Source organism: Pipra filicauda, unplaced genomic scaffold (genome assembly GCF_003945595.2).
Source record: "Pipra filicauda isolate LSUMZ 115617 unplaced genomic scaffold, ASM394559v2 scaffold344_size1527164_pilon, whole genome shotgun sequence".
Classification (NCBI taxonomy): domain Eukaryota; kingdom Metazoa; phylum Chordata; class Aves; order Passeriformes; family Pipridae; genus Pipra; species Pipra filicauda.
Genome location: NW_024104470.1, coordinates 512,000 through 530,887, shown reverse-complemented (window position 1 = coordinate 530,887; position 18,888 = coordinate 512,000). Strand labels below are relative to the sequence as shown.

The 18,888-nt window shown below is 39.6% G+C and overlaps 1 protein-coding gene across 4 annotated transcripts in view; it reads left to right on the top strand.

Annotated features, from left to right (window-relative positions):
- RNF130 (ring finger protein 130) overlaps positions 1-18,888 on the top strand; it is a 55,273-nt gene that overhangs the window by 14,021 nt on the left and 22,364 nt on the right. For all 4 annotated transcript variants that reach the window (XM_039384264.1, XM_039384263.1, XM_039384265.1 and 1 more), the window contains exons 3-5: positions 9,383-9,633; positions 13,133-13,204; positions 15,046-15,128. In XM_039384264.1, the coding sequence (XP_039240198.1) occupies positions 9,383-9,633; positions 13,133-13,204; positions 15,046-15,128 (406 nt within the window). The remainder of the gene's footprint in view (positions 1-9,382; positions 9,634-13,132; positions 13,205-15,045; positions 15,129-18,888) is intronic.

The window sequence follows — 18,888 nt, the reverse complement described above, 5'->3', positions numbered from 1 at the left end:
GTATTTGGATTTATAGAAAAGAATATAAACCAAAGAAGCCTCTAAAGTTCAAACTTCATTCTCGGAATTTATGGAACAAATATAGACAGAAAAAGAGAAACCCATATAGAAGAGAGTGTCAAACTGAAGTTGCTGGATTCCAATAACTGCTGTTTATCAGCACCTAAGGAATTTCCTGAGGTACAGAAGCAATTTCTAATATAATAGTAGTTTTAGCGGGTTTATCTGATACAGGTAAATCTTTTAAGGTCTTTAGAACAAGCTGCAGATGTCTCATCAGGATCAATCCTTGTGGCCCTTCTAAAGGAACAATTCCCGGGAAGAAGGTGTTTCTGTTCCATGGTGTGCACAGGTGACGCTCCCCTGCAGTGGCACTGTGGGAACATCGTCCAACATGGGCTTCCAGAAACAGGTTCCTTTCAAGGGGAGAATTGTTCATGGCCCTCTATTCACTTAAAAAGCACACTGGCATGGGAAGGAAGGTCTGTACTTGCTTTGAACTGTGCTAAAACTGACTGTGGATTATTTTAGGTCAGTGGGTCAGAGGCAGGAGGGACAGGAAGCGATTTGGAGTTGTTACCATCTAATGGCTATTCCACGTTCTTGCCCTAATTCGGAGTGGGTACAGTAGGCTGCAGAGATCCAGCAATGGAAATGTCACTGTCCTCTGTTGTGTCACTGTCCCTGAGAGCAGCACATCTCTAACTCTGCTGCTTGCCTTTCTCACAAGTGTCTCTTTATGTAACTGTGAGCTGAACTGATGCGTGAAGGCTCTGGCAGGGTGCACTGCAGATTATTTTGCACAAATGTGATGAATATTTTAGCTCTGTACCAAATCCACTGTGAAACTTTCCCTGGATTACTGAGACCTACTTTTTAATCCACAGCTCAAAATTAATTTCGTTGTATATTACAATATTGTTATTAACATTTATTATTATTAATTGACCCTGGAATATTAGTGGAAAGGAAAGAGATGAGTCATTAAAGTTGAAGCTTTGAAATGGCAAAGCAATTAATAGTCTAACCATAGTTTACATATATTTGATAATTTTTTGTTTATGTTTGCTGATTGAAAGTCTGGAGAACAAGTGTCAACAGCATTATTGTTCATCCTGTTTCCCACTACATTTCTTGGAGGTGCATCAATCAGGAAAATCTGTCACACAGGAGATAGAAGTGTCTGACACTTAAAGACACGTGGAGAGGAGTGTGTTTGATGCACAGATTCTGGACCATAAGGAAGCACTTGTCTCTTCAAGACAATCCAGGGAAACCCCTTTGCAGAGCCATCATAGCCTCGGTGCCTTGCAGAACTCCTTACCGGTGTTTCTGTGTCATACGTGCCTCATCCACAACTGAAATAACAGCAGTCAGGCTCATTTTAACTCAGCCAGCTGAAAGGGTAATTAGTTCTGTGACTGTGAAAAGGCCCACGGGACTGTTAGTGGCTGTAAGTAATTACATTCTTCTTCTTATCCAAAGTCTGAGCTCCAGCAGCAGAGTAACTTCCTATATCTATGGACTCAGTAGAACCAAATTTATGATATTAATCTATGAATATGCTATTTATAAAGCTCTCAAAATATTTTGTAGTGTCCCTGGGCAAGGCTCTCTTGCCATTTCTCTTTTGTGCTTTGCTGAAATTGTTTGGAATGAGTGTCCATGTCCAGATTGATAGAGCTGTACAGAAGTTGTCTGTCTATAGAAGAAAATACATGAGCATGACAGATTGCCCTTCTTAGAAATCCCTGGGTTTCTTAGCTCCACAATCTATTAGAGGGAGTACAAACTGCTATCCAGAAAGAACAAAATGAAAGCACTTGATCACATTATAGAATGCAAGAGACTTATAGTTACCGGAATCCAAATGTGTCTTACGTTGATGAATGTACCAGTAAGGTCCCATTACATTAATGTTATTGATTAATCAAGATTGTGACACTATAACAGGTTTTGGACATTGTTCAGAAGTATAGAAAGTAAAAAAAAAAAAAGTGAAAAAAGGTTGTTTTCAAATTAGCAGAAATATCTTTTGAAGATAAACTTAGTATTTCAGAAATCTGTGAAACTGAGATGAGGAACCTTTTTTCAGTAGTGTGTAATGTATTAGGATTACACCGTTTCCCTAGTTCAAAACTTAGAGTGATCCTTCAGCTTTTTATTAATTTGCATTTGTTCAAGGTTTGAATATAGAATTTAGTCTACTTTGTTAGCATACTAAAACCTTAACAGTACAAGTATTCCTTAAATAGGACTGCAAATGAGGTTTACTCACTGTAAAACATGGTTAAATGCCTTGTAAAAATATGCAAATAAAAGAAAAAATCTGTGCACAGATTGTGGAAAGGGGATGATAAAGTGATACATTTCTTTCTGCCAAGCTTTTTTTATTCTTCCGGCATTATTTAGGTGGAATGTCCATTTCCTTAAAAAAAAAATAAAATTGTAGTGCAAGTAGATGCAAAGAAGGTTTGCTAGGAGAGAAGTGAGTATGAAATGTCTGTAAAATCATTGCAACATCTGTCTGCTTTTCCCTTATCTAGGCTTGGTTTTCCTTATTGTAAAGAACCCAAAAGGTCACGTGTATTAAAAAATATATACAAATGGAATTCCCAGAAGATAAAATTCCTCCCACAGAAAGGGAATATGTGATATAAGTAGAATGATCAAGGCAGTTCAACGGAGTGAACCCCAAGCCCCTGAACCCAGTGTCCTTACCATTCTGAGTGAGCTCTGCTGCAGTTCTGATTCCAGGGATGTATAAATTCTCCCCCCTTCTCAGCCCAGCCCAGGGGTCTGTCCTCCTGCTGCACAACAGAAGTGTTGAAGTAGCATATTTTTGCTTTCAAAAATAAAGGTGGGGCAGAGATTCAGGAACTTGTGGGACACTTACAGAAGAAGTGGGTGCATCTTGTAGCTTAGTAGAGGATCTTAATTTTTCCGACGGTGCTTAGTGTCGTATGACTTGGGATAGAAGATAAAAAAGAGCTCTCTGGGTGAGGCTGATGGAGAGGAGATGATCTGCAGAGAAGCCAAAGCCCAATACCTCTCTTGTACATACTGGTACTGTGTTGTGTCTTTGGGAGACTGTAAGTGTTGGTTTTCTGGAGTGGGTATGTTGGGTGTAGCAGAGACAGCTTGACCTTGTCCAGCTGGGGGAAGGCCAGGGGCGTAGCTCCACATCTCACGTGTGTCAGCAGGATCTGGACTTGTGAATGAATCAGAGTTTAACTGTGACTACCTGTTTTGATCATATGCTAATTTCTCCTTAAGAAACATCTCCCTGAGTGTCAGCCTAGAGCAACTGGGTTGTGAAATAATGTCAGCAGTTGTCATCTAAATACAGCCCAACAGTTTCCTCCACTGATTTTTTGATTTAGCCCTCCTTTTAGGAACTCTTGGTCACAGTAGGTTATAAAGCTTGTCAAAAATAGGGCAAGAACATTGTGCTGAGGCACTGTTTCCTGTTTAACGAAGGAGGACGGGCTTACAAGTTTGTTATTTATCACTTAGGGAATTAATTTAATGCGCTACAGGCTAGCACAACAAGAGTCTGATTAAACTTTAATATTTGGTTTGAAGTTAATTGTGTCACGCCCATCTTTGGAAAGCTGCTCTTGCTGTTTCTGGTTTTCTAATCATGAGCTTCAGTCATATGGCTGCTTTTCTTAAAGGAGCAGGACTTAGTGATCGTCCATCACGTGTCTCCTAACAGTAGAGCAGTGTGTGACACTTGCAAAACACTGAAGTGTGTGTCATCATGTTTAGAGGGCAGAGACAGGGCCCTCTCTTAGCCAGGCAGGGTGAAATCTGTTGAAGCTCTTTTTGCTACAAAGAAAAGTTTTGAGTGTTCTTCAGACATATGTTGACAGTATTTTGGTTGCAATTCATAGAAGCCCATTCCTCAATGAACTTGAAATATCTGCTTCTTTGTCCTCTTAAGTAGACAGAACTCAAGTTTTAACCTCAGAAGCTTTTTCATTTTTCGGAGGGGGAGGGTAGGTTCTTTTGCATAGGTTTGTGTAGCAAAGAGACTTTCGTAATGTGTGTTTGTGTAATCAAAGAGTAATTTCTGCAAATACCTGCTCTGTGTTTTGGGATAGTTGTTCCACTGGTTGTATTTGATTGATGCATCCTTTGAAAGCCTGACTTTTGGGTAACAGTTTCATATACTGCTGTCCTTTAGGATTTTTCTCATGGATTTTTCTCATAAAATCTGTTTTGGTGTCTGACACTTCATAAAATAGGCATCCTAAAGTAAATGTTTACATACAGACAAGAATTCAACATTTTCAATATTGCGAAGGCTACAGGAAGACAAATGTTTTAAAACGCTATCCAGTCTTATTTTAAAATTAATGTATACCCTTGGCATTAAATTCTTGCCTTGTTTAGAACTAAATAACTGTCAAATATTATGGTTTTGTTCTGTTTTCAGAAGTATTTGATTTGGGACATCTCAAACAACATATTTTACTCTTGACATTGCTCATGTGTTGACAGCTTGGATGTGCTCCTGTTTACTTTCTGATTAGATCAAAATAAAAATATGTGCAGCTAGACCTGTTTTAATCACTCTGAAGGTATGCCAAGGCTCTTCCTCTTGGTGTCTGCTTTTCCATAAGCCAGTTTTAGAATGTAAGAGTTACTCTTCACAACCCATTTATTTTTCATCAGACTGAAATGTTAAGGTACCTGATAAATTTGTGGTTTTCCCCAGTGTTGTTAAGTGCTGTGGAATTTTTATTTAAAGCTCTGTTCCCCAAGCCCACTTTTTCTAGCAGCACAGCTTTGCATACAGCTCAGTGTGCCTTTTCCCTTTCCTTCACCTCACAGATTCCATGGATTATATCCTCTGTGGCTAAACCCTTCCCTTGTAGGCGTAATCCTTGCTTCCACCTCTGCTCTCTTGCAGCTCAGATGTCTTCTGGTGTTTTCACAGAACTTGTGATCAGTCTCTCAAAATTTCATATGTAACCGTAGCACTTCATTTGTGCTTTCCTGGTTTTTTTGTTTTCATTTTGTGGGCTCCCAAATTCTGTTGGAATGGTTTCACTGTTAGTGTTTTTCCAAGAAAGCTGTTGCTAACAGTAATAAGACAGATCCCTTTCCTGGGCACTGAATAGTGTGTGTTACTGTCTTTTTATTTCTGATATAATGCCTTCAGAAATGCTTAGCACAGAGTTATAGGATTTTAATAGAAGAATAGGGAAGTCTGCTTTGTGAAGATGGGCAGTTTTATTTCCACTTACATTATCATGATGATGTTCCCATTGTTGCAGTCACACAGGCAGTGGCATTTCAACGTCTGAATCGTGCCCTGGATCCATCCTACAAGTGACTGTGCCATTCTTTACCTTTACCAGGAAATGTAAAATTTGTTTGCATTTTTTAAAGAAACAATGAAATTTCCACCAGCAGGATGTCCTTTAAGTTTAGGTTTTTTAGAATGAAGTGATGAAAGGATTCAGTTACAATTAAATGTTCTTTGCTATTTAAAGAGAGAACAATATTCTTTCGCAAGCATGACACGAACGTGGTTTATCTGCTTCATGCTGTGTCTGCAGCATCAGCAGCCACTGTCAGAGACTTAGGAAATTACAAGGACTTTAGCTGAAAATATCAGCCATTAGCAAGCTGCTGACCTTTGTTATGAGTATCTGGCTCAGTTCTCAGTTCTCCCCAAACCTTGTTACAAAAACTCAAAATAGCTCAGTGCCTCTTACAGGTGGTCCGATATTTCCCATGCTCAAGGTGGGATCTAAGGTTTTGCCCTCCCCATTTGCAAGGAGGTGGTTGAAGCATTGCAGCAGTAGTAGCAGTTCAGTGCCAGGTTGCTGATATGCCCAGGAGGAATTGTCTCACCTGTCCTTCTCCCCGAGCATTGACCAAACAGCTGCTTGTGTTGTTCACAAACTCAAGGAAAAATAAAACCACCACCTGTTTGGCAGTTGCACTTTGCCAGGCTGCCGTTCCCTACGACCTCCAAGGGACTGTAGTTGGAAGGAAGCTGCTCTTTGAGCCATGCCTGTCTTTAGCTTGGTATCCTGGACATAACTGTCCATAACTTGAGTTTCAGACAAACAGTTGGTAGTCAAGAATCACCAAAAAAAAAAAAGCCAAACAACAAAGCCACCACAAATATTTGCTTGTGATGAGACTAGTAACTTTTCTTTGAGATGACTTTCTGTTGACTTTCTAAGCATGGTCTTTTAGAATTGCTAGGAGATATGGACAGGTTAGTGAGAGAGCAAAGCAGTTTCCTTAGGGACTCTACAGGAAACTTCTGGATGTTGCTGGTTTTCCCATATTCTTGTTTTTAGTGTCTTCTCAGCTTTTTAAGTTCTTCTGTCTTCTCCTCTCACAATGTAACGTTACAGAGATTTAATGATTAATCACAACTTCATCCCTTTTCATACACAGAGTTGTATAACTATCTTAATTAAACATGCACAGGGTAAAATTGCAAACTAGAAAGAGCTGCCTGGGCTTGGATGATAGCAATTAAATGATTTATACTTACAGGCATCAATATTTATCTTATGCCTACCGTCTGTCCTAGCTTGTCATCTATGGTTCAGTGTGTAGTTCATTGGCTTTAGTTAGCATTCCAGCTTCTTTTCTCTGGACACTGTGTTCTTGGCTGAGGAGAATATTGCTTTTCGTAAGATTATGAAGTAAGACCATATTCTAAGTTTCACAAACAGTTAGTCTTTCTGTCTTCACCTGAGGATTTTTTTTCTGCTAAACTTTCAGAAACACCAGGTTTCAAGGTGCTTAAAATAAATGAGTCACTGTCTCCTCCTGCCCCCGATTGTTCTCAAACATGGAGCTCTTGCTAAAATTATTTAGGGTGATGCCCCTGACAAAAATACGGATGAACCAAGTCCCAGTTTCCACTGAGCTTCAGTATGTTAAACAGGCACAATTTATTTTTCTTTTCTGCAGTTCTCCTTGGCTTTTGCGAGGTCAGAAGCAGCAGTAGCACTTTGGCTGTTCCCAGTTGAGTCATTTGGAATGCAAATCACTTTGCAGCGATGCCAGAGGTTCCCATTGTGCTGGGCTTTATATAAAAAGCGTGACAGATTGTCAGCTTTGTCACATTCCCTGGGCAGCAGGGAATAGGTAGAGGCTTCAGCTTTGGATTCAGATAGAACTGGACTAGTATCAGAAGATCTTAGTCATCTTTGCTCTGCAGATAACTATAAATCATGTTAGAATATTATTACATTGAGTGCTTCTGCCTGATATTTTGATATTAACATAATTTCCTGGTGCAAATAAATTCCTGCTGGGGAAGCGTAGCAGAACAGTCCCCCCACAGCCTTCCCTGCTTTTCCTAGGTGTCTGAACTAGATATTGAAGAACAGAAGTGAAGTCTGGGGAAAATATCAAGCAGTATAAATTACCTGCTCTTGTTTGATCCTGCACTGTCAGAGCTGCAGGGATTTGAAGTTGCAGGAGCACAACATGCAGTATGTACATACAGAATCTTGCAGGAAAGTTGTCTCTTTTCCTGTAAAAATGTGCTACCAGTCTGGGCAGGGACTGTCTTCCCAACTGGACAAATGGGAATCTGAGTAAATATCCATGAAAATAAAGGAAGTGGTGTATTTTTACTCTGAGCTTTGCTGCCTATTAAATATCTTTGTTACTTTGCATGAAACCAGACTTGGTACGGAAGTGTCTATGGAGAGCTGGACTACAGTTGATCTTGTGTGAATCTGTGCTGTGCTAGAGATTAAATACATCGTATCCATAAATTGTGCTGGATTTTGGTTGCTATTCAAAGCTTTTGAGTGACTGTGACACTTGTTTTAAAAATATTCAGAAGGAAACACTGAACTTTCTTTTCCTACTTAGACCCATGTAGTAGGATGAGGCCTGAATGTCTTTTTCATTTCAATTTTGAAATTTCTTGAGGAAAACAATTTGAGGGCTGTGGAATGTCTTCAATTTTTGTGCAAATCCTAATTTCTGAAATTACCAGCTTTGATTCTTTTGAGTAGTTGTGTCGACACAATCCACAACATCAACATCAGTGAGCTTACTCTGAAAACTGATGATGGTGACTGTAAAAGTTACTATTTGGCATGGTGAATGGAAAGAGTAAGGAGATAACATTTAACACTGCTGCACAACTCAATATTAAGTCCCCACTTTGGAAAATTATGTAGCTGAGTTATTGTGCCCTGGGTTTTAAAAATGCTGGTCTTTTGGCTCATTTTGTGGATACAGTAGCTTCTTAAAAATTAGTTTTTGATTAAAAGACTTTGAACAAATACCTTGTGTTAAAATAGGACCTCATGTTCTCTACTGTCACAGTAGGTCCTCTATAACTTAAATCCACTCTAAATCCAGAATCTAAATCTGAAGTCGCCTTATACAGCTCCTCTCTGAGAGAATGTGAATTGGAGCAAACAGATGGAGCAAGCAGATGAGCAGACTTCACAAGCATTTTGAAAATAGGTCTTGAAAGGGTTTTTAGTATAGGAAGCAAATAAATCTGGATGAATAAGAAAGACACTCGTAAGGGTTTTTTCTTTCTGCTTTGGTTTTTCTGAAACTTATCTTTCTTTGAACTTAGGTCAGAATTATCCTGAGTTCAAGATTCTCTTTTTTTTTAAATTGCTTTAAAATATAGGAGCTCTTTCTGGTCTACAGGTGATTTTGTTCTTTTTCGGCAAATTTTGTGGTTCTCTTATTATCCTTGTACCAATAATTTTCCCTTTGGGGACAGGAAGTAGTCTAGAGGCAAGACACTATGAAAACAGATGGGCTGCACATTCAAAATGGAGCTGATGGAGCTGACAGCCTCTTTGCGATCTTATCAAGCGTGTCTTTGTATGGGAGATAAAATCAGCACTCACATTTCTGCCAAGTTTTTCCATTTCTTTTTTATTTTGCGGCCACATAAGCACACAGGGGAGCTTGCATAACTCCCCACAGCAACATCCGCAGCACTGGGTATGCTGAGACCACTCCAGCAATATTCTCATACTCTCACTCATCTTCGAAATGTTTTTCTGAGAGTTGCCTGTTTAGGTATCCATGGCTTCAAATATGGAACAAATGTGCTCTTGAAAGCTGGTTCAGACTGCACACAGTAATTACAATGTGGGAAGTACTGTGTAACCAGCAGAGATCTGTTACTGTGTGTGGAGCTGCAGACAAGTTTGCATGTTAATGCCCCGATCTGAAAATCTGGGTTTGAAGGACAAGCCAGGAGTTTGAGGGGCCAGTAGCATGTTCCATGTGCCATGGATGGCTTAGATTAAAATCTCTTGAGTTGTCAAGTGGCTTTGCATTTGGAAAATCTTTTGAGTAGCATGCCAGGTTAATTTTGAATGTAAATTAAATATTTTTCCCTTTTTTATAGGAACTGGAGACATTGTTGCTGTGATGATTACAGAATCGAAGGTTAAGGAGATCCTGAATTACTTGGAAAAGAATATCTCTGTCCTGATGGGAATAGCAGTGGGGTCCCGTGTTCCTCCGAAAAACTTCAGTCGGGGCTCTCTAGTCTTTGTGTCAATATCATTCATTGTTTTGATGATAATTTCTTCAGCATGGTTAATATTTTACTTCATCCAGAAGATCAGGTACACAAGTGCACGTGACAGAAATCAGGTAAGGGGTCTCCTTTTTATTCCCTAAGTTTGGAGGGGATATTTCTGTATACAATAGTCAATGGGGAACAAATAGTTTCTAAGGAATGTCCCATCAAACTAGTGTTCAGAGCCTCTTTGTTCCAAGGCAGAGCATTTTGCCAGAAAAGGATTTTTATATAGCATTGTTTTCATCCTGAGAAGCACCAGTATAAGATCTTCTTACATGACAGGAAAGAATAGAACTGAAACAAAATATTTGGGCTTTGGTGAGTATAAGACCATGAGTAAGATAGATTCTGTGCTGGCTGAGTAATACATACTGTATATATGTTGGAAATGGGGAGGAAAGTTAAATGTGAATGGAATTGTGTAGTGTAGGGGAACACAGAGCTAATGTTATGAGTTCTGTCTATGTTCTTAAGGATACCTTCAGTAACAGTTAAGGGAATTCAAAAGTTGTATAAAAATATTTCCAAGTTGTAATCTGTCATGAATGTTAGGGTAAGAAAGCTAAGATGTAGAGCTGCTTAGTGATCTGTGTTAACTTTCAAGTTTACTTAAGATCACACTTGGTATGGAGTGCCTAATTCTCCCATTCATATGTTTTAACAAAAATTTTGTCCAATATGCCTTTCTTACATTCTTTTTCAACTCTTAATTTAAGAACTGAGTTATGTACGACCATACTCAGAGATCTTGACTAAATCAAGTTGTCAACTCAAATACAGCTTAAACTTTAGAAGTAAATGTTTTACTAGTGTGGACTTAATGACCCACTGCCTCCATAGTCTGTCTCGGCTTTTATTGAGGAGGGTCCATAAACCTTGAGAAATCCACTGTGCTCTCTTTGCTATATCTCTCTGTCAAGTCTAACTTAGGAAACTGCTGACCTCTAGCCACTGTCCCCCCTTTCCCCCAAATTATGGCTCATACACAGCACCTCACTGTGAGGCTGGTGTTCTGTCAGACCTGAAACAAATGCAAACTTACAAAGCCTCGGTTGTGGCACAGGATTTCCTTTTCAGTTACTATAAATAGTGTCTGATGCTGCAGGTCCCATGGGCATCCTGTAGATTTTCCTAAGGATGTCATTCTTAAATGACCACACTGTAACCAGTATTTAGTGTGGTCCCTTGGGATGGTGAAAGTTTAAATATAACTGTAACTTAATGAATGTCTGTGGAATACTAAATTGTGCCTTCTCTATCCCCTACATGGCTCTAGGCTTCTTCCAAATGTCCACGTTTCAAAACAGTTGCTCCATGGGGAAAGAGCTCTTTATGACCTTTTTTCTTTCTTTAGATTTTTACAAAGGTCAGGAGAAACTTGATGAAAATTTTATGTGGTTTAAAAAGCTGAGCTTATTAAACTTTAATAAGAAGGTGGCGACAGCTACAGCTTAGTTTTAAAGAGCTTTGAGAGCTTTCACAAAGGCTGTACTGTTAGTGATGAAATAACTTGGTTTAGGCTATGATCTTGTTTTTAAGTTATGTCAAGGCATGCATTTTTACTTTTTTTTTTTTAATCAAAGCCATCAAAAACATGCTGTGTTTTGTAGATAGCAGGAGTAGATACGGGTGTTTCCCATCGTTACTGTTGCACACTTCCTCCGGAGGTGTGAAACTCTGTTGCGTGTGGTAGTGGCCTTTTCATCCAGACACTTCTGGGTTTCAAAGGCAAGCATGTGCTGAGTGCCTGTGCCCTGACTTCAAAACAGCAAATCCTGAGCATTTCCAGTGTTAGCATAAAACAGTATTTGTTAAAATTAGAAAATGGAAGAGATTGACCTCTTAAATGGAAGAGATGAAAATTATTATTTAGCAAATTTATTTACGTAAGGGAATATACTGGAAGAATTCTGCTGGAATATTATGCTTCCAATAGGGAAATAATCTCTTTAAGATTTCTTGTAGTGCATATACAATCACATGCAGTAGAACGAAATGTAAATACTACCCATAATTACTTAGTTGGTAGTGTTGAACATTTAAGTTAAATACCTTTTCAGCCTCATTCCTCTCTTAGTAATCACACTTTTGGTTATGCAGTGGTTATCAGCTCCAGCAATGTGCCAGTGTGTTCTGTGTCATTAAGTACTCAGGCCAATATGCTTGTTCCAGGGCATATAATTTAGATTTGCTTAAATTGACCAATTTCTCGCATATTGAAGTCAGGGTGAGATTCCTGACTTTAGGAGGCATATAATTTCCCCAGCCCGGCTCTGATTCTGATGCTGCATTTCCTCTTTGGATATAATTCAGTAGCTGGGATTGAGTGTCTGATTTTTTCAAAACCGTGCTCTAAAAAGTTTAAAATAAGAGCTGCTGTTCTGTGAAAACCACAAGGAAAAAAAAAAAGCACTTATGCAATGCTAGAATAAGTGGTACAGTTGGTTGTGGTAGACTTCTGAGGCTGTGTTTCTCAAGTAAAAGCAACTTTCGGGTTTGTATGCAGGAAAATGTGTGATGCAGGGGGTACACCTTGTGAAGGATTTGGATTTCAACTTTATAGAAGGTGGGCACAAAACCCCCACACATTTGTTGGAGGCTGCAATGAGAGGTTTTGATATTCTCAGAAGCAGCAGTTTGAATTCTCAGAAGCAGCCCTTTCAAATGCAGAATACAGGATGGAGGGGAAGGAGGAAATACATGAACTTCCCTTTTTCCAGTCAGTGTAAACCAAGCCTGATGTCTCATGTTCCTGAAGGGAGGCGACAAGATCTTTGTTCCTCTTGGTGCCACATCTCTGGGATCCCAGGGACCAGCTGGCAAACAGTTCTCTGTTGACTGGGAACTGGGCATCACAGTAGGAATCAGCACCTGAATTGCAGAAATGGCTCCTTCCATCCAACAGCAGTGGTCATAAAGCAGCATAAACAGCAAAAAAATAGCCTGGCCTCTGCATTCAGATTGAGGTTATCTTCAAACCAGTATTAATTTCAGCTTTATTTAAGTCTGTACTGGCTTATTTAGATTTCATGACCCATATTTTTTTCTTTTATGAGATCCTGGTGGTTTCGGGTAATAGCGAGAGCAAAACTAGGTTACACTGAGAGGATCTCTTGCATCTCAGAATAAAATCAGCCTGCTCGGTGGGGAAATATAAAAATAATTCAAGCTTAAGAGAACAGGCAGTATATTACAGCACACTGAATAAAAACCCAATATCAGCAGAATATAACAGAAATCATCAGGAGGGCACGTTCCTTCAGCTTTTTATCCTGCAACCCAGATTTGATTAGTTTTGCACACAAATGTTGGGTCACTTCTATGGACTTCTGTACAGCCCATGAGATTTGTGCCCATGAAAGTGCCTTTGGGGATTCAACTGTTGAATTTTTTTTCCTTCTTGACAAATCTCTGTGCTTTGCTGTGTGTGCATTTTGTCTTATGTGCTGGCCTGCTGCCACAGTGTGTATTGCAATGGTATTACTGAGCCCAAATAAGTCATTATAAAGGACACTAATGAAGCTTGTTTAACAGGGTTAATTTGTGTTCTCTTCTTTGTCACTTTATTAGCGTCGTCTTGGAGATGCTGCCAAGAAAGCCATTGGTAAATTGACAACCAGGACAGTAAAGAAAGGTGATAAGGTATAATAATAAGATTTCAACACAATAAACTTTAGCATCATGTTTCATTCTTGCTGGGGAAACAATCTCAGTTTTTTCTTTCTGCTTCTGATTTATGACCTTGCCTTCCTTGTCGGAGGCTGACTTTGTCCTGTGGCACAGTATTTTGTATAACTTAGTATATGTTCAATGTATGCTGTAAGTCTGTGCATTTCAAATAAGATTTTCGTGCTTAAATACTACTTGCACTCCATCTGGCAGCTGTGACTGAGGGTGGTTTTGCGTGCTGGCTGGAGGGGGTGGGGTGCTGGCATGAGTACATGGGGTTAGCATTGTTTGTGTGGAATTCTGTAGGCTTAGAGTCATTCCATATGTAAGTTGTATAAAGTAAAAATAAATTTACAAGACAGATAATAGAAGAGAATCTCTTATGTAAAATACAAATAACCAGTAAGCTGAGGGAAGCATAAACAGGTATTTCATGAAAGATAGTAAATGTTACTCCAAGAATATTTCTTGCCAGTATACAAACTAAAATGTATGTCTTAAGTCCTAAATGTTTCCCATTTTTATGAGCAGTACCGCTTTGTCTTTGATTCTGAAAGGAAAAAATAGTCACTTAATCTTGCTTAATTTTTGATCTTTAATTTTGAAAGAAACAAAACTCCCATATATTTGTTGGCTGCATGGGAGGTTTTTGGTTTGATTTTTAAAATATTATTTCCTTGGGCTTTTTTATTGTGATTCCTTTTTATCTTTCTTATCAACACTCTCAGCAGTGGAAGATTAGGAAGTGATAGGAAAATTTGCTTCCAGAGAGAAGGCAGAAAAAGTGTCTTCCTGTTCTTCCTCCCTCTCTATATAGTTTTATTTCAAGACAGCCCGTTGCACTAAATCTTTTCTGTGGGTATGGAAAAACATATAGATAAGGAGAACTTTTCTTGGTTAAAAGATGCTGTTGTCTTGACATAAATTCAAAAGTGGCAAGTAGGTTGCAGTGCAGACAGCACATGCAGGTGAACAGAGTAGGAAAAACCTGTCCTTTCCCAAAGCAGCCACTGAGATTTTCTGTGTGCATCCCTGACTGGTGCTGACCAGCAGTGCCTTGGTCTTGCTGTGGTCCCTGACTTGGTGTCTTGCTTGTAGCTTGTTGGCACTGAAAAGTATAATGAAGTTGAGCTAAGAGAAGGCACAGCCTGTTTTGTGTCACAGGCCCAAAGATTAAAAATATGTATTGCTGATGCCATAACTACATCCAAATGAAGTCACTTCTTTTACAGTTGAAATTTTAAATTCTCGTATTTAAAAATATAATTTTTTAAAAGTCATAAATTCTGGGAAAAAAAAGGAGAGGAGCCAGTCAGTAAGTGACCCTCATATTCATGTCTGGACAAGAATGATGATAATTCTGCAAGTAAGCTGCAGACACAAGTGTGGGACTACTCTGCAATAAGTAAAACGTGCTAGTTCTGGCTATAAAAGTGTATCACAGGATTTTTATCCTGCCAAAACAAACAAACAAAAAACCCTTAATAAAATAGAAGTTTTAGCTCCAAGTTGGAAGTAAAAAAGGAAATCTAGGAAAATCACCGCTGTATATTGATGTCACTGAACATTAGAATCAACTTAGGCCTTAACTAATGTTTCAAATGATCATTTACCAGCTCCAGATGAGGGGAGAGTTTTGTATAAATGAGATGCTTTTCTTGCTCAAGTCATGTTGGAATATAACAACCCAGTCATTGGTTTTGTATCTTAGTAACAGCCACTTGGCACAATGCAGTTCATTTACCAGTCACAATTACTTTGACATTTGTCATAGGCTCAACTCTTGACTTGAATTTTCATTCTATTCATTTTAGGAAACAGACCCAGACTTTGATCACTGTGCTGTCTGCATTGAGAGTTACAAGCAGAACGATGTTGTTCGCATTTTGCCATGCAAGTAAGATAGTCAAAGTTGCTTTGTTTGGAAACTGTTTTGGTGCTCCTTTGCTTCATTTCATGTAATGGGTGCATTGTAATTTGCAAACGCATTTGTTGGATGTTTCCACTCCTAATAACACTTTGGTTTAGACTGTGATGCCAGAAGGTGTGAAGGTGGGTGCTGGCACTGCTATGATTGTGGACATTAAACAGAGTGATATTGAAGATGGGCAATTTGGGCATATTGGCAGTGGAACTGTTGAAGTTGCAGCGAGGTGAGGGTGCAGGTTTAAGGACCAAGCAGTGGGCAGACTCAAAAAACTTCAGTGTAATGACCGAGGTACAACTGCAGCATTTTGAACAGTAGATGTGCAACATTGGCTGCTGGGTTCTCAAACTGTAGAGAATGGGAATGCAGCCTTTGCAACCTTCATACCTCCTCTGTCATCAGTCAACCACCGCACTGTCATCTGTCTTTGGTCTCTCCAGTGCAGTGTGATCTTGGCTTTTGCCTGAAGATTTGTACTTGTTGATTATTCTGCATTAGTTCTTAAAATATCACAACTTCCTCCTCCTTTTATGACATTCTCTTGACAGGTTTTTACAGGTTTTCAGTTTGTTTCCATTCCATTCTTGAGTTGTTTTGGGATATTTGCTCTTTAAATACTTTTCCACCTGGTGATTGATTTTGGTGAATCAGTACATTTTGGTAGCCTTAAGCATTACCAAGGACATCTTTCCCTTGTATTCTGAAATGCAAAGCTTTCTCCTCATCTCCAGGCACAAAAGCCACGTGTAAGTTATGTTCTATATATGCAGCAAGATCCAGTAATTTGGCCTGTGCTTGGTATATAAATGGTTCTGCATGATAGAACCAACAAAGTCATGTGTTGGAGTCGATCTTCAGTCAGGTAGCAGCACATAAGAGCTCATTATTGGTCTTCTAAATCCTCCTGCAGGCTGTTCTGAATAGCTGGAATATTTGTCTTCCAATGCTTCATGTATTTCTATCATCATGAAAGGAAATATCTTACTGATCAAAATATGTGTATGTTCTACTTCTGAAGCCAAAAGCCTAATTCAGTTTTCAATTTGCTTTTCTCTATGTTCTTTACCTCTTGGACGGTGGGAAACAATGACCTGGATTAGACTTTCAGTGTTTTGTTAATATATCCTACAAATGATTGTTCAGAAACTCTCATCAAAATATTTGGGAATAGAAGAGCTTGGTCTTAAATTGTAAAGATTTGGGAGCTTTTGGTCATGTGGATGTGTTGGCATTTCGTTTTTACAATTCAGTCATTTTTACTCAAGATGATGTGCTCTTGCCCTAACAAATGTACTCCCAAGTGTTAAGTAATTCCAGAGAGTTACATCATTTATTATAATCTCAAGTGAATCTTGTATATGTGAATGAAGCCCTGGTCTTTGATGTTATGCAGAAGATTATTTAGAAATCAGGGGAGGAACTTCTGGAAACTGCACACCAGCTTTGGACTACTGATTGTGTGGTTAAACTACCTCCTAAGAAAGCTTCACTTGTGTAGTTCAGGGTGGTGCTGTGAGGTTCAGTGATGTGGAATGAAAGTTCTCAAGTCCCACTTCTCTGTGCCTTTCTCTTGGTGCTGAACAGAGGGCAGGGGTAGGTTCTTTCCACTGAAGAGAGAATGAGTCTCCTCCTGGTAGAAGAATCATCTTCTCCCACTGAGCACAAGGCAGAGTTGGGATTAAAAGCCAACTTCCTTAGTTAAACAACTGCCCTTGTCCAAGGGGTGTGTTGCTGGTGTCCAGAGATAAGATACAGACAATTTAAAATAAGGTGATCGTTGGTTTTGGGGTTTTTTCCAATTAAAAAAAAAAGTAGAAAAAGTCCTTTTCCTTCAGACACCCTCAGGGAGCTGCAGTCCTGCAGGCAGGAAGCTCCCTGCCCTCAGGGGTAGTTACAGCTGCTTCAGGGAGCCAGATGAAGGTGCGCCTGGTTGCCACCTCAGCACAACCTGCCCCAGTGCAGTCTCCCATGTAAAGGAGAGATCAAGGCTCTTGTGTAGATCCCTTTCTGTTCTGCTTTTCACAAGAACGTGAGGTCAGTGAAGGCTCAGGTTACATTCCTGCCGAAGGCTGTATGACAACTTTTATGTTCACTTTCTACTCCTTTTTTAAATCTCACTTTTCATGTGCTGCAGCTCAGCTTTAAGTTGAATGCAAAGCCATCTAGGCTAGGCACAAACAGCAAGATGGATGCTTTCCACAAGACATTTTTCTGTTTGTAGATGAAAAGCCAACTAGTACGTGCACAGATGAGCCCCACAAATTTCAGATTCCATGTAAGATTTTTCAGTCTTCAGCACCTGAGACACTTCTCCCAAAATCTTGTTTTGGAGGTTTAATCCCTTTCTCCTCCCTCATACTTCACCCTCCAATTTATTGCAACATGCAATGTTAGTTTAGAAATAAAACAAACCAGCAGACAGGCAATGAAGTAAAGCTATGAGAGAGTCCTTTAAGCCAGGTGAGAAGATAAATTGCAAGAAAACCATGGAGAAAATGACTCTACCAAGAGGAAGAAATGAAAGGCTGGACGTTTTTCATACTGTGCCTGTTGAGGAAGCTATAATCATTAGACAGTAGGAATCACTGACATGTGACATCCTTCCTGCTTTCATCAATTTAAAAGTAGCCTTTCCCTTTGGTACCACAATTGTTCTCTGCAGTTAGGTGTGGTCTGTCACTCTGTCCCTCAGTAGAGGAGTCTGGTCTGGGCAGACACAGCAGGCAAAATCTGCCAGCAGCTGAGAAAGTTGCACCTTAAATTCTGTAGTGAAATACCGTATTTGGGATGTAAAGTTTTGTGGAATGTGGGAAATTATAACCGATTTAAAAGTAAACTAAAGTGAAAAGTGTAGAAATTCAACTGCACTGTTTGCAGTTGTTCATTTTTTGCTTCAGAGAGAGTAATTGTTCAATACCAGCAGCCTATGAACATTCCTACAGTTTTAGTGCACAGAGGGACAAGGCAGCCATCTGTTTTAGGCTTACAAGCTTGAGGAATGTGTCTTTTGTGAATGTCATTGTGTAAGTTAAAAATAAGTAGAGGAAGCAAATGTCAGACATAGCAAAATACAAACCTCATGGACAGCTTTCTTTATTCAGATAATTTTATTCTACCATCACATGGGGGCTGAGCAGGCACCAGGTGAAAAGTGATCAGGAGGGGGTAGTGTGAAGGACTAGTGAGAGATAAGAGAAGGGGAGAGCAAAGTGACAGGTTAGAGAAAAGCAGAGTGTGACATTGGAAAGGGCAGAAAGATGGCCTGGGAAGGAAGGAGTTGACAAAGTAGGAGAGCAATTAAAGGAGTAGTGAATATGTTAAAATAAATGGGTTTTGAGCCAAATTCTTAATTCCTGTACTTGGCAAGAAGGAGGAAAATGACAAAAGTGACTAAGCCAGATTTTTAGATTTTCATGTGTTTGATTCTGTGCTGCTGCAAATAGCTGCCTTTTTCTTTCTGAGACCAAATTAACACAGTATCTTGATGGCATCCTTTCTGCTTTCTGCAATGCCTCTGCACAATCCCCACTTTGTCTGCTACCTGCTTGCAAGGACAGTCTCTCTCTTCCCCCAGCAATACTCTGTATTTGTGGGAAGCATGGAGGCAGGTCTACCCTGGCATTGCCTGCCTGGGGGTACACCTGGCACCTTCCTTCCCTCTGCAGCAGGCCAGACATCCCTCCTCAGCTGTGTTCCTGTCCTGGAGCTGTGTGCTCCCTGCTGTGAGGTT